The 26,513-nt window shown below is 41.6% G+C and overlaps 1 protein-coding gene and 1 non-coding gene across 3 annotated transcripts in view; both read right to left on the bottom strand.

The window, feature by feature from the left end:
* Window positions 1–26,513, bottom strand: part of PEX7 (peroxisomal biogenesis factor 7) — a 140,061-nt gene that overhangs the window by 23,388 nt on the left and 90,160 nt on the right. For both annotated transcript variants that reach the window (XR_009555455.1, XM_060240035.1), the window contains one exon: window positions 5,255–5,354. Coding sequence is in view for 1 of the 2 variants with exons in the window: in XM_060240035.1 (XP_060096018.1) it covers window positions 5,255–5,354 (100 nt within the window). In the remaining variant the exon portion in view is untranslated. The remainder of the gene's footprint in view (window positions 1–5,254; window positions 5,355–26,513) is intronic.
* Window positions 13,488–13,562, bottom strand: TRNAI-GAU (transfer RNA isoleucine (anticodon GAU)). The gene has a single exon. It is a non-coding gene; the product is annotated as a tRNA-Ile (tRNA).

Below are 26,513 nucleotides of genomic sequence, written 5' to 3'. Positions count from 1 at the left end.
GAATTATTAATAGACAATACTGGAGGAAGGACTTATACTGTTGTATTAAGTCAAATTTCTGGGCCTCTTCCCCAGTAATTCTGTGGACACATAATATATCCCTGCTCATTTGAGAAATACAAATGGTTGGGCTACCAAGTAACCCATTTGCCTTTGTTTTGTCTCAGGAGCACTTTTAAACAATGCTTTCAGTACCAAAACAGATACCAGAGCACAATATACATGCTTCTTGCAGCTGCCACAACTTATTGCAACTGCTATTTTTCCAAAAGTGGGAATCCAATCTTACTCCAGCTATTGCTTCTTGCCAAGAAGAATGTTGATGATTTACATATGAATAACTCTTTTATTGAGAATCTTCGCCAAAAAAAGTTTAAGAGTGGTAAGGATAATACATGAGATTTAAGTATGTTATGTTTTACAACTTTCACATCACATGGACATGCTGCAGGACAGCACCATAATACAGACTTCAATAGAAAGTATATTGCCCTTTCATATCGGTCTCTCTCTCTCACACACACACACACAAGCACACAGCTTATGAACTGAAAATTTAGTTTCACTACCATTAAAGAGATCCTTTTTTTATTAACAAATGTAGGAAGGAAGACTTTGGGCTTAGGCTAAGGTAGGATTAGGTAGCTACTGGATTCCTGGAAATTCTCTATTACTGGGCTTCCCACTGCTGATATTACTGGGTCTATCTGGGCCAATAACACTGAGTGAGGGGGCATGCAAGGGTCGGGAATACCAGTGGTTGAGGGGCGAAGGAGAAATAGAAATAGGACTAGGAGGTATTCCGGTAATAGGAATGGAAGAGGCCGGAGAAATTGTAATGCTCAGACCTCTTCCCACATACGTCTCATCTCGAGGAATGTCAGTTGTGGGGCTAGGATTGTTTGCCCATCTCCAACACTGGTGTTGTTAAATGCCAGGTTTGTCAATAATAAGACCTCAGTTTTGCAAGATTATCTTGAAGCTTAATACAGACTTGGTCTCTGTGACTGAGGTGGGAGTGGGATGGCAAAACAGTCACCCTTAACCAACTTGCCCCACCCGGTTTCTCAGTTCTCCACCAGTCCCCGGACAACTGGACAGGGGGGTTGGCATTGCTCATCTGAGAGTCTTTTTTCCTTCAAGGTGCTCTCTGCACAAAAAATTGCCAGCATTGAATGAGTTGGCTTGGGGTGAGATGCTGAGGAGAGTTTGGCTATCTGGCTGGTGCACTGACTGCCTAACACACCGACAGATACCCTGTCTGACCTGTTGGATGCTGTGTCTGACTGAGCAATGAAATACCTCAAGCTATTAGTCCTGCAGAACTTCAATGTTCATGCTGATAATGTGATATCTACCCAGGCTAAGGACCTAGTGTCATTCATGGAGACACTTGGTTCTCCCAGTTTATATCAGCTCCCACGCATCAAGCAGGCCACACACTGGATCTGGTTTTTGGGATGGGGATGCATGTGGATCTGATGGCTGTAGATGCAGTCCCATGGTCAGACCACTTTGCCCTGAAGGTCTGGTTGGGTACACCAAATCCTCTTTGTTTAAATGGCAGGTGTATTTATGCTCGCCTGTGGAACCAAATGGACCCTAAGTGGTTTCAGGACACTCTGCTGAATCCTTTGCCCCCTGGCGATTCAGTGGATGAGCTGGGGAGGACGGATATTTCCATTTCTCTGAAGCCATCGATGATATTGCTCCCTGGTGCCCTCTCCACCCTCATGCCAAAGCAGCTCTGTGGTATAACCCAGAACTGCAGAGGATGAAATGAGAGCTGAGGCACCTACTGTTTTGACTTTTTTTTTTGCAAAAGTAAGGTTGCACTCCAGGGAGTTGAAGGCTACACTTTAGATCCCAGAGAAGCCTCTCAACAATTTTACATGTGCACTGCAACACTTGAATGTTTTGGAAGTGTCTCATTCTTCAATACTTTGAAATAGATTTTTATTCTTACCACTCTTGCCTTTAAATTCCTTTTCTAATTCAAAAATTGAATTGCCATTCCTACTTCAAAGAACTTGCATATGAGAATGTGAAGAGATATTTTTTCTCCCTTCAAAGTGCTGCTCCTGCTTTCATGCAGACAACAGCTATAGAAAAGGCCTTGCTCAACAGAAAGCATTCATTTACATATGGTAGCCAAAGCTCTCTGCAGCATATAGAGCAGGCCAGATAACCAAAGAAAAGGGTTTTCAGGATTTTCATCCCCTCCCCCCCTCCAATCTCTGTTGAATGTTATGCAGCCTTGTTACTACAGCAGGCCTAAAGTACCATAATTTCCAGCTCTTAATGATAAGCAGAGAGACATTCCACTATTTCTTTCTAAATAACATTCCATCAGAAAAAAGATGGATTTGGTCACTGAAGCAAGAACTTGACTTTTCAACCACTTATTTAATGGATACTATTTATTCCATACTATCTTAAAATGAGATTTCAAACCATAGCAAATGCTCACAAAGACTCAGGGAAACTTTCAGTGTCTAAAATATGGTTGAATATCTGGTTTATTCACTTCATTGAAAGTTAAAGAAGTAGTTGGATATACTCAAGGGAATCCTGCCTGTGTACTCGAAAATATATGGGTGTTTTCAAAATTTAATCAGAATTTGTTTGGAATTAAAAAAAAATTAGGTATTTTGATGCTGATCTATGTAGGATAACTGAGGAGATGATAGGCAAAGTATTCCAGTTGTGAGATCAGTTAGAGTACAGATGACAGCAAGCTACTCAAAACACTGAACTCCTATCCTTAATTACTTGAAACCAGTGTTCCTTCTAAGCCTGAGTTAGCGTGAGCTAGCTCACAGATTTCTAGCCTCCAGCTCACACATTTTTGTCTTAGCTCAGGAAAAATGCCCCAGAGCAAACTAATTTATGCAGTAGCTCACATCTTTAGTGCCAGTAACTCTCAACTTTAGTGCCAGTAGCTCACAAAGTAGAATTTTTGCTCACAAGACTCTGCAGCTTAAAGGGAACACTGCTTGAAACCCAACTCAAAGTCATATAAACGTCTAGTGTGATCATTTGCAGACAAAAGACATGTGTGCATTTTTAATAAAGAACCCCATCCAATATGTTTTTAGCCAATCAAGATTATTAACTGCACGGTATTGGCATAAAATCCCTATGAAAGCTTTTCTGAGATGAAATCTAGAGCATGTTTAAACCCAATTAATTACCATCAAGATCAATGGGATAATATTTAGTACAGATTGTGTATAGCATTTATCAGTTAAAGGACCACAGGGGTTCATAATCTTCAATTTTCTCTCCTTGTATTTTGTAAAGTATGAACTGTTCCAGAGGCACCCATTATTGTTGTGGATAAAGTACAAATTTATCAGAGAGATTAAAGGGATAATCTGAATGCTGTTCTTTTGTTAACCAAAAATATTTCTTGAAGAAGAAGCCCTTATTCTGATGATTTACTAATTTAAAGTCAGGATATTCTTGATGAAATATTATTCAGGTTTTAGATTAGTTTAGTTTAGTTTTAGATTAGTTTAGGCATAACATTTATTACCCAGTTGATTGTGGGTTTAATTCTTTATCAATGAGTTAGAAAAATGATTTCCTTATATGAGTTCCTTATACCTTATAATGGTATAATGAACAGGACATAATTTCATTTTACTACTGTATTTAGAGATGGCTAAAAACCCTCTAGGTAATAAATCAAATGCATGGTTAAAGAACTCGTTTGCTTTTCTTACAGAATGTGCTGATTCATATTATTTTTCTTCCCTAAAATGAAGAACAGAAAATACTAATATCCTCCAAGAATATATTTAAAGTATTGAGAATGTAAATCACTAGAGATATTGCAAACATTTATTTACTTGCTAGTAGATATTTGTTTAGTACTAAATACTTTTCAAGAGTGTGCTTTTACAGCATTCATTTCTATTGATGTGTGATGCTTCAATATCACTACAGACATTCTATGTAACAATCTGTAACAACAAAGTTGGCCTATGTGATTAATATTTATTTATTTAGTACATTTTTATACCGCCATTCCTCCAAGGAGCTCAAGATAGTACACACAGTTCTCTCTCCTTCACTTTACCTTCACAGTAACCTTTCAGGTAGGTTTAGTTGAGAGTCTGGAGTTTCATGGTGAGTGAGGATTTGAACCTAGGTTTCCCAGGACCTAGTCCAATACTCAAATTACTATCATGTGAGCATAACAGTTACCAACTATGGAGTGCACTCCTAGATATGGTGTAGTTCAGGCCATACCTATAGGTTCTGTGCATGGACGTCCAATGGGGCCACAAGAAAACAGGGGCATTTAGTGGTTAGGACACAAAAGTACAGTCTTGTTCCACCCGCACCCCACTCCTCCCATATACTCCTTCCCAATTATACATTTTCCAAACTGACTCATTAATGTTAAACATTAAGCGTGAAACTTCTGGGAAAGCATCATCTCTAAGACTTGTAAGATATTTGGATTTTTTACTCACATCTGCTATAGATATTTTTAGCAGTTTTTAAATGCTATGCTAAAATGTTATTTGTAGAAGAGTAAAGCTCCTGTTTTAAAAAAAATTAAAAACTGAGATACCTCAGAATCTTATAAAATCCCACAGGTCAAAACCAAATATATTTTAGAGCAGCATATGATCCATGCACTCAAAATTGATGTTTTCTGAGTGACACAAAAGCCCTATATAGAAGAATGTTTGCATAATCTTAAAAATGTTCTGTACTTGACAAAATGGAAGATAACCTAGCACGATCGTGTTAGTTAGCAACTTTAATTAATAAAATTGTATGTACCCTAATAAAAGAATCAAGAGAAGCTAGCTAGACAACATTATTTTAACTTCGTAGACAGGTCTTTCTTTTTAAATAAGCTTTTAAAATCTTGGTGGGATTTTATAGTGTTGATTTAATTTTGCTCTGTATGTGTAATCTCTACATGAATTGCTAGTTTGACTGCTCTTTGTTTTTCTTTCTTCAATCCTGTATTGCCTTCATTATGATTTTATTTTATTTCAGTTCCTCATATCTTGAAAAAGCAGTACAAAAGGTTTTCTAAAATAAAAATACACTCACAAACCAGAGATCTTGATGCTGTTCAACTTTGGAGAAATACACATCTATGCATTTAATCCGGTGCTTATATTTTATTTTTGTCTGGTCACTGAAGAGCTACTATATACTGTCCCTAGTTCAATGATACTTAAATCCACAGGGGGGAAAGAAATAGAAGCCTCATTTTTTTTCTTACCTGACCAGGATGGTGCAAGCTCAAATCCAGGCCACAAGTAAACTCAGTATGATGTTCCACAGTTTCAAGTAGAGGGTCGAGCTTGGAGAAATCCCAGATTCTATACATGGAAAGAACACAATTATGGTAATTGAAAAGCCTTTTAAAAATGGGATGCTGGATTACTGAAATGCATGAAGCTGCCAGACGCTTTTAAAAACAAAACTCATCTACTTTAGAAATGCAATTAATCCTATTGCCACAATTCTCTTGCCTCATCTGCATAAATAAGTACTTCATTAAGAAAGCATCTCCTTTAGCCCAGTATGGAAATTTAGATCAACAGAGCTGGCATGATGATCTCCCATTGGGACAATCTGCAAAAACAGTAATCTGAAGCTTCTTTATTAAATAAGGACAGCTTTACAACATATACAGCTGCCTGACTGACACAGAGCATTGGTCTATCTAGCTTTCTATACTGCATATATACGGTCACTAGCAGAAATATTCCAATGGTTCAAGCAGAGGTCTTTCTCGGCCACACTACTAAAACCTTTTTTAAATGGTGAACCCAAAAATATAATCTGGGATTTACAGTATGCAAATCATGTACTCTGTCATAAATTATGATTCCTCCCTATCTTTTACCAAGTTCCTCAAATTTGATGTTATAGAGCATCCATAAGAAAACACTAGGAAACAAGAGACCATTTCATTTCATATATTCATGGCAAATAAGACAGTTGATACATGCATCTAGGGTGCTCCTGGTATCTGAAAATTACAACAGACCAACCACAAATAGGGAAATATGAACCTAAGCGACATTGCTGACAGGGATTCCATAGCTCACCTCTGCTTCTATTAGTGTAGGGTGAATACTGAAACTTCAAGGATTAAGCCATTTGATTTCCATTCATGTTCATTAGACTTTCCTGTGAGACAATCCCTAAATATTTTTCTTCTGCTAATAAAATGTCTTAACATCCTTTGCCTATGGCAAGAGTCACCGGTGTGGCAGCCATGGTGCCCGCTAGTATTTCCCCTTGGTTCCTGCTAAGCTTTTCAACAAGCAGGCAGGGCTGTTGTACGGCAGGGCTTGTTACTAGCTGCCCTCATTCAAATGAAAGGGTTTTCCACAACTGTAACAGCAGCTGTAGTCACCAGAGAATCAGGAGCATCCCTGGATTCTACTTCCACTTGATCTTCTGGTTTTCATTCCCTTCTCTTTCTCCCCCCTGAGGTTTCCTTCATTGCTTTGTATTTCCCTTCTGTGATTCATCTGCAAATAAAGAAGGGAGGTACTGTGTTTGGTTTCACCTCCCATTTGTCATTTTCTTTATTTACAAAATTTATATCCTACCTTTCTGCCTTCATCAGAGCCACCAAGGTGGTTGACAGATCAAAAGCATATATAATAAAAACACATCTTAAAACCTCTAAGAGTTAAAATGCACATAACACTATAATGAAGCACACAAATATAACAACTAAAAACAGAGAATGAAGGAGGGATTGCTGAGGAAATGCCAGATGAAACAAATTTTTAAAAAGTCTTCACTCACTGACTGAAGATGGAAACAGGAAGGAACAGGTGAGTCTCTCAGATGAGAGTTCCAGAGTTTTAGTGCCACACTCTCAGGAGATACATAACTAAGGAACAATGGGTCTTCCAAGATAGGTCTCTCTGGTAGTTTTTCTGTCTGGTACTCAAAGGGTCATCAAGGAACATTACCATCTCAAGTAACCTTATCAAGGTTTTGCCCTAGTTATTGTTCATCCCTGAACAAGTCATCAAGTCATTGTTTTGGAGGCAAACATGTTGGACTGCTCCAGGGAATATTTTCCCTATAACTGCCAGCACTCTGTGCTGTAGTGGTGTGTGTGTATTCTCAGCATCACACCTGACACTCCCACTTCTGTGTGGGTCCTCTTTCCTTCACTCCATGAACGCTGGATGTTTTGCAACTCTCTCCGCAGATCTCACTCTCTGAGAGTAGTAATTATCACCTTCCCTGAAATTACTTTCTCCCACTTCCTCCCTGATTTCCTCTTAGCTAGTTGGTGTGTTTTCCTGTGTGTATGTGTGTCTGGCCTTTTATTCTTGTCTCAACAAAATTATTTCCAATTTAACATTTAACTGGTTTATTTAAGAGTTCTCTGAGGGAAGATCCCAGTATACATTGGTGAAAATCCCAGTTACCTGCTTCTCTGTCTCCATAAAGCTAATTTTCCCAATTAAATAGGAGACTGTATATTTGAGTTAACAGCTTGCCTATGCTGGAGATCAAGTCTTTCTGTGAAGGGACTGTGAGACCTCTGTCTATATAGCTATGCTTCATACTCACCACACACATGGAGGCTCTAGTACTGTCCAGTTTTCAGTAAATGAGCAGAACAAGAAATGGAACGAAGAACAGACAGCTTGTGTTTTATTCAGGCAGACACCCACAGAGAGACAAGGATATAGGGCTGGATCTTCATATTTTCGAGGGGGGGGCAAAACCAAAAAATGGCGCCCCCACTCAAAAAATGAAGGGACTTGTGGGTGATCTGACACACACAACCCATTTAAATACCCCATGGGGTGTTTAAATGGGGAGAAGAAGCCTCAGCAGGGCTGGCCCTGGAAGCGTTTTGAGCCCTAGCCAAAACTAACTTTCTGCATCCCTTTGCAGCACCACCCCAGATAAGGGGTTTACAGTTCTCTGCATCCCCTTTTCTAGAGTTGTGCAGCAGTGGCGCCTGATCCATCCATTCTATCCTATGAGCCAAAAGGATAGAATAGAGGGACTGGGCCCCTGCCGCTGTGCAACTCTAGAGAAGGGGATTTAAGCTTTAAGACCCTTCTCTTGCTTGGCACAGCAGAGGTGGTCCGATCCCTCCATCCTATCCTTTGGGGCCATAAAAAAGAATGGATGAATAGGATAAAATGAAGAGGGGGGGGGGGAGAGATCATCTCCCTGTTTCTGCACTCCAGGGGTGCAAAGGCAGGTAGAAAGCCCCACTGCCCAGATGCCTCTCAGGAGACTCTGTGAGAGGTGCGCGAGGAGGGGGGAGATCCTCTCGTTGCCTTTGCACCCCAGGGGTGCAAAGGCAGAAAGTCCCCACCACCCCGGTGCCTCTTGGGAGATTCTGAAAGGCGCAGGGGGAAAGAGAGATCCTCTCCCTGCTTTTAATCCCAAGGGTGAAAAGGCAGGGAGAAAGTCCCCACCACCTGGGCACCTCTCAGGAGACTTTGTGGGAGGCGCGCACAGGCGGGGGGGGGGCAATCCTCTCCCTGCTTTGGCACCCCAGGCATGGAGAAAGCCCCCACCCCCCAGGTGCCTCTCGGGAGAATCTGAGAGGCTTTTGCACCCCAGGGATGCAAAGGTAGAGAGAAAGCCCCCACCTCCTGGGCACCTCTCAGGAGACTCTGAGAGGCGTGGGGTGGGGGGGAGATCCTCTTCCTGTTTTTGCACCCTCTTGCAGAGATGTGGCAAAAGCAGGGGATCTGACTCCCTTCCCTATTTAAATAGCCTGCTGGGAAGGGGTAGCCACCAGGTTCCTTTTGCTGCCCTTCTGTCTTACAGAGATGCTGCAAAAGCAGAGGCTCTGACTCTCCTCCCCATTTAAACACCCAGCAAAAGAAGCCAATCTTCCTCCCCCCTTCCACTGGGGGGTGCCCAATTTGGCAGTCCATTCTGGCAGCACCAGGGGGCAAAACACCCCCTCTGCTCCCCCCCCCCCCCGATCCGGCTCTGCAAAGATACTACCTAGGCTAGCCTATTGCCACAGAGTTCAAGTGCTGTACTGCTTGAGCAGGAGGATCCCTTAGGGAGAAGAGAAAACCCAGAACAAAACCTTTCTCCCACCCCTAGAGACCAACTGCATCACTCAGGGTTTGCTCCTGTTTTCAGGGAAGGCACACCCTTTGTTAATGTAACATCTAGCAGACACAACATAAAACCCTTGAAACCCCTCAGATCTTCCTATTTCTGGAGTCTCAAACATGCTGTGACAACGTTTGCTAACAATATATCAAAATTTCTGTAACTCTTCAAGTGGGCACTTGACATTTAACTAGCTAAAAAAACAGTACATAACTTTTATTAGACCAGACCTCGATGTTCTCCAATATAACACAGTCAATGAAATGACCCTTTAAAATTTGATTAAATAAATAAATAAAAAGAAATTGATTTGCAAGTTAGGAAATAATCTCACCTGAGTTGAATTATTCTTCAATTGCATTCTGATGGCGCATTAAGCCACAGTTTGACAAGACTCCAATTTAGTGTGGCGTCTAAATGCTGGACATCCACTTGTTAATAGGAAGAATACAAACATGGATCTTTAACCAGAGTTTTATACCAGCTAGTGAATCCTGGTTTGTAAGCTTATACTCCCTGAAACTCTAGTTGGTCTCTAAGGTGCTACTGGATTCAAATCTAACTAATTTGTTTTGTGGCACTGCCCTCAAAGCATAGATCTCAGCTGCAGATTGGCAAAAACAAACCTGGCTACTCCTGCAGCAATTCAGTAGTCTACTGAACTAACAGTGTTAATGAACCACAGTGAATTGTGATATCTGAATGCAGTCTTATTGCAACATGTTTGTGACTCTGAACCCAGGGCTTACTGCTGATGCAAAAAGCAGCATTCACAGGGTATTTGGCTATGATTTTCCCTTTGCAGCACCTTCTACCAGCATGTTTCCCCAAGAGAACTTTGTTATTAAAGGATGCCACAGAGGCCCGGGGAAAGGAAAAGCAGATGAAAGTGGGAGATGTACAGAAAAAGCAACAGTCAGAGGTAAGATTGAGTGTTTCCCCCTCAAATACATTTTCCCTGAAAACATTTAAACCCTGGTGTTGCATTTTTGGCAGCAAATAGAGGGTTGGGAATGCTAAGACTATATACATAGTCTTAGACTCAGTGCTGTCTCAGTTGATAAAACTGCTGAAAATGTGTGTCCTATAATTGATCAGAAGTAGGGATGAGAGGAACTGGAAAGTCAACAGTTGAAACTTTATTGCTAAATAACAGATTTCTCAGCAGTACTTAGGATTCTCAGAATACTATAGCTCAAGTGAACAAATGATGATTCCACAGGTGGAGGCAACTGAGATATTTGTGCTCAAATGTGCTGATACAAAAAAGTGAAATGGGTACTTCTCAAAAGACCCCCATATGTGTAGCAATGAAATATAATACCCAATGTTTAATTACATTCCCAAAAATATACAGTCTAACTTACCAAGTTTTTAGTTGCTTTTCAGGCTTTTTTAGTTGCTGAGTATATAGACAGACAGCAAGTTAAAGATGGTGAAATGGAGGCTAGATTCTTCAGGCAGGGACACGTATGCTTTAAAAAACTATACTGAGCAAATCCAGATTCTGCAGACAGCGGCTATATCTACATAGGTTATTTGCCCCAGGTTTCATGCTGTTGGGAAGCAGGTTTTTCTTTGGCTTCTCCACAGCAACGTGATACATTCATGCACTTTTGGGGGCTACTTGGATTTCCCCTGATCCTTCCCAAACTTGGGCTGCTTCTGCACCAGGGTGATTTTCTGTGGTAGCCTGGTTGATGTGCTTCTGTGTGAAATTGCCATACAATGGAGACTTCAGACAGCCCAGGTTAAACTGTTTTATCTCCATTTTTAACAGTGGTTTCCCTTTCCCTGATGTGCACTGAAGCCTCCCCAAGGTATTTTAAAGTGACCCACAGGATTCATCTTCTGCCCTGTTTTTTTATTTCAAAATAATGCAATACCTTGAAAAAATTAAACTATTTGCAGACACCTCTAATGACCCCGCTCTTTCCCCCAAAGGCAGGCCGAACAGTGAGTGATTCTCTTTTGTTTTTAAAAAACAAATATGACTAACACTGGATAGGAATAAATACCTTTAGCAACTTTAAAGCACCCATATTTGCAGAGATTCCAACAATCCCCTCCCTCTGTCTAAGAGGAAGGCAATTCTCTTCAGTTATTCTAATTGCTGCCAGGGACTGGCCCCTTGCAGCCATCAACAAATGAAAAAAGTAACTGACTAGTACTTCACTGATGTCCTGCAAATGCATTTCTTCTCCTTCATATATAAAGAAATTCCACATACTGATAGTATCTTGTCCAGGAAATACTTTTTTAAAAAACACAGGTTTAAAATAAAGCAGTTTTTTCTTGTGTGGAAAGAATAGGCTGTTAACAGCTTATACATAAGCAAAGAGTGATATAATGTGGAAACATAGGGGAAAAGTACCAACCAGGTGGCTGAAATGCGGAAAATCCTTGGTGTGGAAGCAGCCCTTGTGGAGATTTGCCTTTGGCTTTATAACACCATGGAAGAGAAGGTGGCATGGTATAGCCTGACCTCATCAGATCTCAGAAGGCAAGCAGGGTTGGTACTTGGTGGAAGAGAAGACTCTGAAGAGGAAGGCAATGGCAAATTGCCTCTGCGTCTCATGTGCTTTCAAAGCCCCTTTGCTATAAGTCGGTTGAGACTTGATGGCAGTTACATATATTGTAATTCAACAACCCAAGGTCTAAAGAACTACTTTTTTAAAACATGAAAGCTGGAAATTCAGCAAACGTATTGTTAGAATGGCAGATTGATATAGCAATATTCAACTGTTGAGGTTTTTTTTTTAAAAAACAAAAAACTGAAAGAGTCCTGGTGGTGTAGGGGTATGACTGCTGTTCTATAAAATTCCTACTACAGAAACAACCTCTGGTTTTTATCCCCACTAGAATGCTCCCTCTCTCCTCACATAAGATACAATGTGCTTACCACAAAGAACAATGTTTTTTTCATAGTGTACACAGCTGGTTTGGCACTGGAGTGGTTACCAAAGGGGGAGCAGAAAGCAACCATTTATGCAAAATGCAGTATAGGAGCAGTTCAGGAACACTGTAAACACTAGAGACCACTGGATTAATTTATTTAAAACTGCCTTCATTAATTTCTCAGCAAACCATCTGACTAGAATGGTGGCCACACAATAGGTACGCTATGGCAACCACCCTCTTTAGATTCTCTTAGTACTAGAGGAAAGACATTTCCAAAGAGCAGAGATATATACTCAGCTGGCTCACACTTAAAATGGCTCATAATCTTCCAAAGCACCGCATTTTGGTAAAACTCAATATGTACTGCTGAAGAAGGAATATTTTTATGCTTTATGCACAAAATAAGAAATTTCTTTTAAGCTACAAAACAGACCAATAGTCAATTAGTTCCAAAGAATTTCAGAGACTAATATTCAGAAAGGCCAATTTTTGAGAAATAGGATTTAAAACTCTACGATAACCAAGAGCCCTCAGGGATCGTAATGGGACTTATTCCAATTAATTTGTTTATAAATGATCCAGAACTAGTGATGAACAGTGAAGTGGCCCCAAGTCTGACAGTAAATTAATCAGGATGGTGAAGACCACAGAGAACCCCAAAGAGCTTCCAAAAGGTTATCTCCAAACTTGGTAATTGGACAACAAAGTTCCAAATGTGTTTCAAAGTAAACAGAAAATGATGCACATTGGGGCAGGATAAGCTTAACTTCACACATAATGAGAATTCCAGAATGGTAGAATTCAGGTCACTCAGTGAAGCTGATGGACAGTAGATTCAGGACAGATGAAAGAAAGTGCTTCTTCATATAATGTGAAAATAATGTAAACGGTTCACAGCTATAAGACGTAACGATAGCCAATAGCATAGAAACAGCTTTCATAGGAACAGACAGGAGCTATCATTATGGAAAAATGAAGCAACCATGCTCAGAAGCATACTGCCTCTGGCAGTAACAGCAAGAAAAAGGTGTTGCCTTCATTCTTTGCTTGTGGGCTTTCCAGATATCTCAAGTTGGGCACCATGGGAAGCTCGATGCTGTACTAGACGGACTTCAAGTCCCCAGGTGACCTCTTTCATCCATTCCATGTAGATGTAAATTAGCAATGGTGTAACAATAAACCTTGAAGGACATTGGTCAATTTGTATACCATCTTCCCAAATGAGCATATTCTGAATATGTTCAAGCCAACTGGGGAAAAAATGATTGGACCTATAGTGTCAAAAGGCACAGGGGCCAAGAAGTAGATCTTTCTGTTGTTGCCATCCAGAGACTGATCTTTGTCTACATATGAAGCTGCCTTATACTGAATCAGACCCTCAGTCCATCAAAGTCAGTATTATCTCCTCAGACTGACAGTGGCTCTCCAGGGTCTCAAGCTGAGGTTTTTCACACCTACTTGCCTGGACCCTTTTTAGTTGGAGATGCCAGGGATTGAACCTGGGTCCTTCTGCTTATCAAGCAGATGCTCTACCACTGAGCCACCATCCCTCCTCAAGAGTCACTAATGCTATCTCAGTTCAATAGCCAAGTTAAAACCCTGGCTGAATAGGGTCAATTAAGTCTGTTAGCTAGATACAACTGAAGGTGCTCTGTTACCCACTTCTAACCACTTCTCCTAAAAAATGAAGCTGAGATGCTGATCTAAAGTTCAGAGAGTCAATTCTGCATAATGATGTTTTTTGTAAAGAGTGCAGAATACCTGCCCTATCAATATAAATGGAACCTCTTCTTCCTCCAGTCTTGTACTGATGACCATAACCCACAGAATTCAAATCCCACTGGCCTTGATGAATCATGATGGTCAAATGTATGCTGTCCTGAATTCTATGGAGGTAGAACCAGAGAAACGATATCAACCTGAGACATCATGCATAGTTATTTTGACTTTGAGATGTTCCTACGCAAAGCAGGAATCCTGTTCGCTGTATTTGTAATATACTAGATACCAAGTTAATATTTGTAGTACCTACAGGTACTAATATAAGAATTGTTTGAATGTGCCACCGGGTGCTCAAGTGCACTCCCTGACTTATATAAAGAAGCTTCATGCACATTACAGGTTATTTCAAACACTGCTAAAGTTCAGAAATAACCTCATTTATATAACATTCTTAACCTGTCAAGCTTTGAGTATCAAAGATGAGAAGATATTTTCCCCTTTACATACTTCTAAAGTATAGACATTGTTATGGATTATACTTTTTTGCTAAGGTGTATTAGTAGCCATTCACTGTAATTGAGATTTCATTTTCACAGATTACTAGATATTTTATATACACACTTTTAGAGTGAATTACTGAGCTGTTTTCATTAGGAATTCTCAAGCTACATTTTCCAAGCATAAGAGATTTCAGTTACAATTCACTGTTTCAAACTTTGCCCTGAAAAAAAAAAGTAATGAGGAAACTGCGTGTGAGATTCTCAGAACATGCAAATAAGTGCTGTGGGTCACTTTGGATCAAGACGTTGATTGGATATCAGTCCCATAAAATACAGAAACAGGAACAGAAGAGCCAGAAATAAATGCTGTGTCCTGCAAATGAGTTTAGAACTGTTCTCTTAGTAAGCAAGAACAATGATGCTGAGACTGCCCTCTGGAGAGAAAGAAACAAGAACCAAACCTGTCTGTCAGCCTGGTGGGGCACGCCTAAGTTGCAGCTCATCAGCTGGGCCAAGTTTCATCCATCATCTTGGGACTTGAAAATAGCCTGCTGTTTTATTACAGAGCACTTGTTATTGCGGGAAACCCTTCCGAGATAGGCTACTCAGAATGCAAGGCAAAGAAGTGAAAAACAACTACCAGTCAAGATTTCTCGTCCTAGCTTCAAGTATAGGCTAATTGGGTCTGAACTTGCTGAGATGAAAGGGGAAAAGATCTTGGGGTCGTAGTGGAAAGCTTAATGAAAGTGTCAGTCCAATGTGCTGCTGCAGTGAAAAAGGCAAAGGGATTATTAGGAAAGGGACTGAGAACAAAACAGCCGCTATTGTAACATCACTGTACAGATCTATGGTGTGGCCTCATTTGGAATACTGTGTCTATTCTGGCCAGCATATCTCAAAAAGGACATTGCAGAGCTGAAAAAAGGACAGAGGATGGCAACAAAGATGATTAGGGGGTTGGAGCACCTTCTCTATGAGGGAAGGCAGAAGAGTCTGGGACTTTTTAGTTTAGAAAAGAGATGACTAAGGGAGGACATGATAGAGGTTTATAAAATTATGCAAAGGGTAGAAAGAGTTGAGAAATTTCCCTCCCTCTCCCAAAATACTAGAACTCACAGCATCTAATGATGGACAGTAGGTTCAGCATAGACAAAAGGAAATAATTACTTTACACAGAGAGTGATTAAAATGTGGAATTTGTTGCCAGAGGATGTAGTGATAGCCATAGGAATAAGCAGCTTTAAAAAGAGATTACATATATTCAGTCTAAAGAGGTATAGGTGACCCTGCATACACTTTCAAAGCCGTTTGGATCATCTAAAGTGACCTCTTTAGACCAGTGCAGATTTAATCCTAGCTGTCTCATAATTAGGGGACTGGGAGTTCTATTCCTACTTTATATCTCCTATCTGCCCTTAATATCCCCTTCCTATTTTAAAAATTAGGAGACTGGGAGTTCTATTCCTACTTTATATCTCCTATCTGCCCTTAATCTCCCCTTCCTATTTTAAAAATTAGGAGACTGGGAGTTCTATTCCTACTTTATATCTCCTATCTGCCCTTAATATCCCCTTCCTATTTTAAAAATTAGGAGACTGGGAGTTCTATTCCTACTTTATATCTCCTATCTGCCCTTAATCTCCCCTTCCTATTTTAAAAGCCAGAATATCAGAATTATGGACTATCAGTTTTCTTACTTAACCAGGATCATAAATTGATTAGCCAGTCCTGAGTAAGCAGGGAACTTAGCCTTAAATGCTGTTAATGTGGGTGCTGATGTTTCCCTTAACCATGGTTAAGGAGGAAGTTAGGAAGGACTACACAGAGGAAGCATGCGTCCCCAAGACCTGCTCCTGATCTCTTAATCATTAAGAGAAAGCCTATGCACCAGCCTTTGCACCAGCTCAGAATGATGTTCTTATGAAAACAGTACAACACGCCAAATATCTTGCCAACTGCAAACCTTTTTAGCTGTGTTTGTAGACTTTTTCCTGTCTGCAGGTATAAGGGATAGGCCTGTCAGAGGTATGAGCCATACACATGAATGGAAGGGTCTTAGTCTTTTGGCTCTGAATTCATGGCTAGAAGCCCATGCCTTCAGTATCAACCACTGTAGTCAAGACCAGTACAAGACTGGAATATAGTCTGGATTTTTGTTGTTGTTCATATGTGTGTATGTGTATTTTCTACTGGTTTGGCCTCTTTCAGGGAGAAATCAAGGCCATAAACATTTAAATAATAATAGCAACAACTTTTTTTAGAGTTCTCTATGCTTCATTTTAGCAATTTTGCTACAACTGTCCACAGCACTTATCACTAGGGGTGTGCAAGAAAAAAAAATTCAGCTAAATTCAGGTTAAGGTATTTTAGACCTGAGAATATTCAGTATTCCCAAATACCAGTATCAGTATTGTGCTGGTATTTGGGTTAACATTCAGGAACCTCGGATATATTCGGCTCCATAGGGTATAATGGAGAAGGGTTTAAATCTCTGCTGAGTTGACTTGTGCTGCTGCTGCAGTGTGACTCTGTGACTCAACACAGTGAGTATTTAAAGTTTAAGGTCCAGCTGAGTTGACTTGTACTGCTGCACAACTCTGCAACTCAACTCAGCAGGGCTTTAAACTTTAAATGCTTGCTGCATTGAGTGCACCACAGTCAATTCAGAGGCAAATTAAACTTTGAATGCTGGTGAGCAGTGAATTAGCACACGAATAAAAGCAGGGCTATTTTGGTAGCCAAATACCAATAAGGTATTTTTTTGGTATTTATTCTGCTCAATATATACCAAGAGCACACCCTACTTATCACATTTCGCAAAGCATTATATATTTCTGAAAAACAAAACTGAAAAAAATCCCTAAATCTTAAACTTCCAGATCCAGAATGTAATGTAGAAGGAAAATAATCAATTGATTAAGTTATTCCATTCAAATTCAGTCTTTAACACAATGAAATTACAACTTTAAAGCAGAAGCAGATTTTTAGGGGTTCTGGCTTCACTTCAGTTTTATTTTTTTTAAAGAAAGAACTGGGCACAAGCAGTGTACAACAGGAGTATAAGCTGTGTGAATAGATAATTTTTTTTAAAAAGCTATTAGGCTGGTATTGGGCCAGCAGTAAGAATGTATTTATGGATGCTTGCTTGCCTTCCTGACTATGCTGCATCCATAAATTAATCATAATCTAACACAGAATTTCTGTATGTACTACTTCACCATAATCAAACAGGATCTCAAGCTAATGAATAACACTATAGCAGGAGTGGCCAAACTTGTTTAACGTATGAGCCACATAAACGGCAGATGTTTGAGAGCCACGAGACATGATCAAATATTATACACACATTTTTATTAAAACTCTTAATATTTTCTTTGTACAGAAAGTTTATATTATATGTATACACTTTACAACATGACCATGCTAGAAGGAGCCTTTAAAAAAAACTGGGAATAACAGCCCTTATAAGACCAGCATAGGGAAAGGTTAGGGAATTATTTTTTGGCACCAGTGGGAGAAGAAAACATACATATACCATATAAATCACTGACCACCATTTGCATCATTATGCATCTCTCTTTACTTTGACACCAAGATTAGTAAATACAGCTCCTACAAGAGCTATGAAACTAAGGGGGAACCCTATGCACTGCCCTCTTTAATTCCATCCCTCCTTCCAGTGGGACAGCCTAATGAGGGGGAGGAACCTGAGAAAAAGTGCAAAGTGTTATCACAGGCAAACAAAGGGACACCACAACTCAGGCCTGTAGCTACAGGGGAGCCTGGCCACTCTATTAACCCCCCTTCCCTATGTAAGGACCCTCCATTGGAGGGCCTCCAGGACCCGTGGGAAAGGGTGGGCTGTAGAGGGGTTCCTCAAAGCACCCCCCGAGGGCGACACGGGTGTGCAGTCCCGCCAAGGCAAGCCATCCCTTCACCTGCAGCAGCAACAGGGCCTTTCCCTCCCAGCACCCCTTCCTCTGCCCACCGGGATGGACGGGCATGGCAACGCAGGTGAGGAGGAGGAGACATGCCTGGCTGGGTTGGGTGGCATGCGGTGCTGGGTGGGGTCTAGAACCCTCGATGACTGGTGGCACGCCCGGCTCACCCCTGGCCAAGCTACCTGGTGGTGGTGGTGGTGCTGCGAGGGCCTCCTCCTCCTCTCTGTTCTGCACATTCCTGCCTCCCCAGCTCTGCCTATCCAAGGAAGACAGCTTCCAGTAGCACCACATGCCTCTATGTTGGCATAAAAGGGCATTTGGGGTGGAGAGGGCTGTCAAGTCGCTGAGGACCCCCCCCCCCGTTGGGTTTTCAAAGCAAGAGACAAGTAGGAGCAGGCTGGAGATGGGTGGTCACGTCTCCTGAACTTTTATCATTTGGGCCCCTCCAGCCAAGATTTTCTAGCTACAGCCCTGCCACAACTTCACTGCCACTTCTGCAGCTGCCTAGAACCTGGCAAGAGACGAGTTAACCCCTTTACTTCTAAAGCCCAACACTATAGGTTCAAGTTGCTTTCATCATGATATTCTGAAATTCTGATGGCTTAAAGTATTAAAGAGCAGATTATTGAATTATTCTGCTTAATGTCTTAATACATATCTCATTCAAAATATTTAGAGAAAAAAATCTCACATATTTATCATAATCCAGAGTTGTTGTTATGTATATGGCATGAAAAGTATACGTGTCTCTTTATCAAGAAACTTAAGCAAAAAGAAGGCCCAAATCCTGAGAAAAATGCAGTTCTTAATTGCTCAAATGTTTAATTTTTTAAAAATGTCTGCTGCCTTCTGGATCTGACAGGGTTGAAAGATGGAATAAAATATTTTAAAGAAAATAAACATATAAAATTAAATTTAGAAAAGAGATGGGTATAAGGCAAGGATGATCAGCTATGAGTAAACTTAGACAGCATTGGGACTGAGTCTAACGACGACCGGGGGGGGGGGGGTGCTTCTGGATTGAAGTCCAGGCTTCCAACTCTTGATGGGGCACTACTGACAGCAGCGCTGTCCTTCAAGAGTTTGGCATGAATTTGGATGCCTCCTTATTAATGGAGGCGCAAGTCATGCATGTCATCAGGCTAGCATTTTTCCACCTTCACCAAGCTTGGCAACTGGCTCCTTTCTTGTCGTGCCCTGACCTAGCCACGGTAATCCATGCAATGGTCAGGCTTGATTACTGTAACTTGCACTACATTGGCCTGCCCTTGAGACTGACCTTAATAAAAGGGAACAAAGGCAATGGCAAATCAAATGCAAGACTGTGATCAGGCAGGCAAAAAGGGACTATGAGGAGCATATTGCAAAAAACATAAAGACCAACAATAATAATTTCTTCAAATATATTAGAAGCAGGAAACCAGCCAGGGAGGCAGTGGGGCTCTTGGATGACCAAGGGGTCAAAGGATTACTGAAGGAGGATAGAGAAATGGCTGAGAAGCTAAATTAATTTTTTGCCTCCGTCTTCCCTGTGGAAGATGAGAAGTGTTTGCCTGCTCCAGAACCACTTCTATCGGAAGGGGTGTTGAAAGACCTGAGCCAGATTGGGGAAACAAGAGAGGAGGTTCTGCAACTGATGGACGAATTAAAAACTAATATGTCACCAGGTCCGGATGGCATACATCCAAGAGTTCTGAAAGAACTCAAAGTTGAACTTGTGGATCTTCTGACAAAAATATGTAATGTTTCATTGATATCTGCCTCTGTTCCTGAGGACTGGAAGGTAGCAAATGTCACTCCCATCTTTAAAAAGGGTTACAGAGGAGATCCGGGTAACTACAGGCCAGTCAGTCTGACTTCAATACCAGGAAAGTTGGTAGAAACCATTATCAAGGACAGAATGAGTAGACACATTGATGAACATGAGTTATTGAGGAAGACTCAACATGGGTTCTGTAAGGGAAGATCTTGCCTCACTAACCTGTTACATTTCTTTGAGGGGGTGAACAAACATGTAGACAAAGGAGACCCGATAGATATTGTTTACCTTGACTTCCAGAAAGCTTTTGATAAAGTTCCTCATCAAAGGCTCCTTAGTAAGCTCGAGAGTCATGGAGTAAATGCACAGGTCCTCTTCTGGATCAAAAACTGGCTAATTAATAGGAAGCAGAGAGTGAGTATAAATAGGCAGTCTTTGCAGTAGAGGACGGTAAGCAGTGGAGTGCCGCAGGGCTCAGTACTGGGTCCCATGCTCTTTAACTTGTTCATAAATGATTTGGAGTTGAGAGTAAGCAGTGAAGTGGCCAAGTTTGCGGATGACACTAAATTGTTCAGGGTGGTAAGAACCAGAGAGGATTGTGAGGAACTACAAAGGGATCCGTTGAGGCTGGGTGAGTGGGCGTCAACGTGGCAGATGCAGTTCAATGTGGCCAAGTGCAAAGTAATGCACATTGGGGCCAAGAATCCCAGCTGCAAATACAAGTTGATGGGGTGTGAACTGGCAGAGACTGACCAAGAGAGAGATCTTGGGGTCATGGTAGATAACTCACTGAAAATGTCAAGACAGTGTGCGATTGCAATAAAAAAGGCCAACGCCATGCTGGGAATTATTAGGAAGGGAATTGAAAACAAATCAGCCAGTATCATAATGCCCCTGTATAAATCGATGGTGCGGTCTCATTTGCAATACTGTGTGCAATTCTGGTCACCACACCTCAAAAAGGATATTATAGCACTGGAAAAAGTGCAGAAAAGGGCAACTAGAATGATTACAGGTTTGGAACACTTTCCCTATGAAGAAAGATTAAAACGCTTGGGGCTCTTTAGCTTGACGAAACGTCGACTGTGGGGTGACATGATAGAGGTTTACAAGATTATGCATGGGATGGAGAAGGTAGAGAAAGAAGTACTTTTCTCACTTTCTCACAATACAAGAACTCGTGGGCATTCAATGAAATTGCTGAGCAGTCGGGTCAGAACGGATAAAAGGAGGTACTTCTTCACCCAAAGGGTGATTAACATGTGAAATTCACTGCCACAGGAGGTGGTGGCAGCTACAAGCATAGCCAGCTTCAAGAGGGGGTTAGATAAAAATATGGAGCAGAGGTCCATCAGTGGCTATTAGCCACAGTGTGTATATATATGTGTGTGTGTGTGTATAAATTTTTGGCCACTGTGCGATACAGAGTGTTGGACTGGATGGGCCATTGGCCTGATCCAACATGGCTTCTCTTATTTTCTTATGACCCAGAAACTCTAGCTGATCCAGAATGTGGCATCATGAGTCCTGACAGGAACATTACAGATGGCACATATTCAACTTGTGCTGTGCCAGTTACATTGGTTCCCAGTGGAGTACATAATCAGGTTCAAGGTTTTTGTGTTGACTTTTAAGACCTTGAGTTGTCTTGAACAAATGTATCTGCGAGACTGTCTCCTGTGGTATGTCCCTGGAAGAACTTTGCACTCTGCAGACAACCTGCTGGTGATCCCTGGTCGTAGGGATGTTTGGTTGTCCTTGACCAGGGCCAGGGCCTTTTTGGTCCTGGCCCTGACCTGGCGGAACTCTCTGCCAAATGTCACCAGGGCCCCATGGGATCTTATGCAATTCTGCAGGGCCTTCAAGGCAGAGATATTCCTCCAAGCTTTTGGTTGAGAGCAGCAACTTTTTTTTTTGGCTGGCACCCTTTCTCCTCCCCCCATCCTATATATTCTGTTATTGAGTTCCCTCTCCTGCTGCACAGAAAACAGCCAAGTAGTCCAGAATTGGAATAGAAAATGTATAAAATGCCATATTAGACTTCTTTTATTCCTGTTCTTTTAGCTTTTATCAATTTCTATACTGAATTTTAAATGCTTGTATATCCGTTTTATGGCACTATGCCTCCTTGTATATAGTCCAGAGCCCTGCATTAGCTGGGATAGGGCGATTAACAAAGCAAACAACAACAATTTCCATTGGAAATGAGATCTAACTACGAGAATAAATGAAATATTTCATTAAAATTGCATTTTGAAGAAAGAGAAAACAAAGCTGAAAAATGGTCTTGATGGCGGAGTTCCATATATATCCACATACCTTGCATGCACACATGAAACTCTTGCAACTGACATTCATTTCAACAGGGGAGGAATGGCATCTGTAGATAAATGACCAGGACCCTGCTCTTTATTAAAATAAAAGCTCTAGTGGGCAGAAAAACTGTGCCTGCACTACAGTTTCCCATTCATAAGTGATCTTTAGATGTGGATCCTTCCAAGTGTATTTATTAATAAACCATGGAAATTAACAATCATATCCCTTTCAATAGTCTAAAAGGAGAAATGCACATCATAGAATGCTTTTTGATGCTATCACAATTTTTGGTCAGGAATTCAAAGGTCATTTTTTCCCCTGATTTTGTTTGTTTTCTGCAGCTAAACCTGCTAAGCAGAGGCAAAGGCTTTTCTTGTATGTGCTGCCAGTCAAACTGTGCAGATGGGGGGGGGGGGGAGGTTTAAACAGAAGTTTCAGCTTCCTCTCACTGCAACTGGCAGCAACCCCCCACCCCACCCCATTCTGCAAGATACAGCAAAGGCTCATAGCTTCAAGCTTGATCAGTTACCCCCTGGTATGACTTCAGAAAAATGTCTTGTCATAAAGACATCCCTATGGCAAAACATAGCATTTAATGCAAAGGTCTACGCTTCTCATTCCAACGTAAGGGGCATATGAGTTAACAACAGCTCTCTTCCTCTTTAATGATAGCACCAGATAAAATGTCAACAGCAAATACACAAGAGAATCTGGGAAGCAAAATACATTAAGCCACATCCAGACCAAAATTCTACTTTCTATCAAAACTGAAGCTCCTCCATAGACTGCTTTTAACCACAGAGATACGGACATGATTTATCTTCTGGTTCAGTTAACACCATTTGACCAAACAAGTCACATATTCCCTTCAATTCTGCAGCAAGCTAAGCTGAACATCCAGGCTCTGAAGATTAACTGGCACTGTACTCTGAACAAGATCCCATAAAAAGCATCCTTTATGTTCCACAAAGGATTCTGTGGGAAACATTTTAAATATAAATAAAATTAAGTAATTAATATATGACAGACTGCTTAACTCAGCAGACTGGACTGAGCAGAGCTCTTGGACCTACTGTGCAGCCAAGACTCATGGCACACATGACAGGAAGAGAGATATTACTGCTAAGTCCTCCCTCCCCCAGTTAAATGAACCAAGTAAAAGGAAAGCAATTAGAGGGGAAACAGAGAAAGAAAACGTTTAAGAAGTTAAGAGGGTAGTGTCATTAAATATATTATGGATGAGGGAGGGGTCTTCTAGAGATAATTCTACAGCAGCACTTTTATTGATTTGACAAGATCCAAATACATTGAATTTGTTAGTTTTAGCATTCCTATTTACACAGAATCTTAGAAGCTTTACCACATAGTTGTTAATGACATACCTTTCTAGAAGTGTGATGTACAAATCCACTATCTGCCATACAAGCGTCTAATCATCCTAATAAACATGAAGCAGAATATCTGCATATCAGTCGCAGCATGTAGACAGATTCCTCAGAGTTCAATTGCTAATCTTGCATGTTTAATTAAAAAAAAGAAGTGAGAAAGCCCCAGGTGGGGAAGAGGAAGGCAGAAGTGGGGGCATGGAATAAATTGAGGAGGTCGGATGTGGGCATCAGTGGGCAGCAACCCTTCAGTGAGGTCAACACAGAATCAGTTTGAGGGGGAGAACACATGGTAAAAGTGCTTGCAGAAAAGCTGAGGAAAAAATTAAGGTACTTATTTAGGGGAAATATATGTGGAAAAGGGGGGGAGGTCAAAGTATTTTGAGACAAAACCACATGTGCAAAATAGCCTTCGGCCTACCTGTACTGTAGAAACCTTGTAAACTTTACTGTTACACAGGGGTTGTTCTGTAGAAAAATAGGTGGTGGAGCTCATTAGCATAATTTATTAGCATATGCCACCACCCCACCAGCCAAAAACAACCTGACGCAAGAAAGGAGAGCCCCAGGTGAGCGAGGCCTGCTTGGGCTGGCTAGAGATCCAGCCAGCCCAAGCAGGCCTTGATCTCCTGGGGCTCTCCTGAACCCCCTTCCCACAGTCAAAAGGCCAGCAAGCCACCTGCTGCCCAAAATCACATAAGAAGTGGAGAAAGGGTGGTGCAGGCTTCTCCAGGGGTTAATGAGGGCTGCTGGGGGCATGGCAAAGCTCTTGGTGGCTGGCTGGCTGCCCACTCTCCTAATCCAAGGATTGTTATGCAGCTGCACCTACTATTCAATGGACAGGGTAGGTGGGGAGGAGGAGGGGGAACCCACAGAAAGCTGTGCTCCTGTGAGCTCCTGCTGAATCTCAGGCCTACTGTTACATCAGAAATAATGCATTCTCTGTCTCCTAATGAAATATCTGCATCATATTTGATAAACTGATTGCCATCAATTATCTTTACTTCTATATGCTTGTCAAGGCCATAGCCAGGATTTTTCGTCTCGTGGGGCAATTTTTTTTCTTGTGAGGCACTCTTTATGCTTATACTTAAAAATAACAAATAAATAATAGAAACAAGTCACTTAAAATGTAAACCATTACAGATCTGGGAAGAGGGGACTGTTCTGGAAAAGGTATTATATGCTGATACCAAACATCCAGAGTCTAGCATCCCTACCCCCCATGCTGAAACCAGTATTTCTAGCCTGGATCCCCAGGCCCCACCTGGAGTCTGGCATCCCTCCCCCAGCTTTCCTCACAAGGAGATTAAATAGGAAAAAACACACCACACATTCTCTTCAAACAAAAAGAGACATCAGTTTACCATGTAGGCAAGCAATGAAGTGAGAAATCTCTGGGAATGGAGAGCAGTGGGGGTCTGCTACTAATGAGGAGGCAGGGCCAGAAGAGCCAGCAGGGAGGGAGGGTGAGGGCTCTCTCCTGGACAAGATGCTAATGAGCGAGACCATGGGGAACACTGAGAAACGAAATCTGAGCTGGGGGAAATGGAGTCTGGGATGGAGACTGAGAGCTGCTCAGATGGCAAAGAGGTGCCAACTACTGAGAAGGTGCAGCAGGATTTAGAGGCAAGAATGCTGCAAACAACGCTGACCTCTGAGGTATTTCTTGGTGAGAGACAGGCTGGTGTACAAAACAAAAGGACCAGGTGACAGTTTAAAGATTCACTAAAATGGATTTAGGGACTACAGGACTGAGCACAGGGGGCAGGGAAGTGGTTGTAAATGCTACTGTTAAATTAATTTATGAGCAGTTGGAGCGAGGATGACCATCAGGGATACTTTGTAAGAGCACAGAGCCCAAGTCTGAGTTTCTCTCTCATGAACAACTAACATCTACTATATGAGAGAGCTGCTGGACTGGAGGGTAACAGCAGACAGCGAGGTGGCTAGGTGGCTTGGGAATGTGGGGGTGGAGCTGGCCAGTGAGGCTGCAGTGTGGGATCAGAGGACAGCGTGGGGCTTTCAGCAAAGAGAGAGACTGGCAGCCAAGAGGCATAGAGCAGTATGGATTGGAGGGTGGTGTGGGGCTTGCACTGGAGGTCGGGAGGGCCTGGGCTAGAAGGGAGGTCGGAGGCCTTGGGTTAAGTTGGAGGGCCAGGCCCCTGGATGCCCCGCTGTGGTTACAGCCTGATGGATACAATTCCTAATCACCACCTTAAAGGCTTTTTTACAAGTTTCAGTTGAACATAAGAACATAAGAGAAGCCATGTTGGATCAGGCCAACGGCCCATCAAGTCCAACACTCTGTGTCACACAGTGGCAAAAAATGTTATATACACACATACACTGTGGCTAATAGCCACTGATGGACCTGTGCTCCATATTTTTATCTAAACCCCTCTTGAAGGTGGCTATACTTGTGGCCGCCACCACCTCCTGTGGCAGTGAATTCCACATGTTAATCACCCTTTGGGTGAAGAAGTACTTCCTTTTATCCATTTTAACCTGTCTGCTCAGCAATTTCATCGAATGCCCACGAGTTCTTGTATTGTGAGAAAGGGAGAAAAGTACTTCTTTCTCTACTTTCTCCATTCCATGCATTATCTTGTAAACCTCTATCATGTCACCCCGCAGTCGACGTTTCTCCAAGCTAAAGAGTCCCAAGCGTTTCAACCTTTCTTCATAGGGAAAGTGCTCCAGCCCTTTAATCATTCTAGTTGCCCTTCTCTGCACCTTCTCTAAAGCTATAATATCCTTTTTGAGGTGCGGCGACCAGAACTGCACACAGTACTCCAAATGAGACCGCACCATCGATTTATACAGGGGCATTATGATACTGGCTGATTTGTTTTCAATTCCCTTCCTAATAATTCCCAGC

This window comes from Heteronotia binoei, chromosome 1, assembly GCF_032191835.1.
Source record: "Heteronotia binoei isolate CCM8104 ecotype False Entrance Well chromosome 1, APGP_CSIRO_Hbin_v1, whole genome shotgun sequence".
Lineage (NCBI taxonomy): Eukaryota > Metazoa > Chordata > Lepidosauria > Squamata > Gekkonidae > Heteronotia > Heteronotia binoei.
Note: the sequence above shows the minus strand (reverse complement) of the source record. Positions and strands in the feature narration are given on the sequence as shown.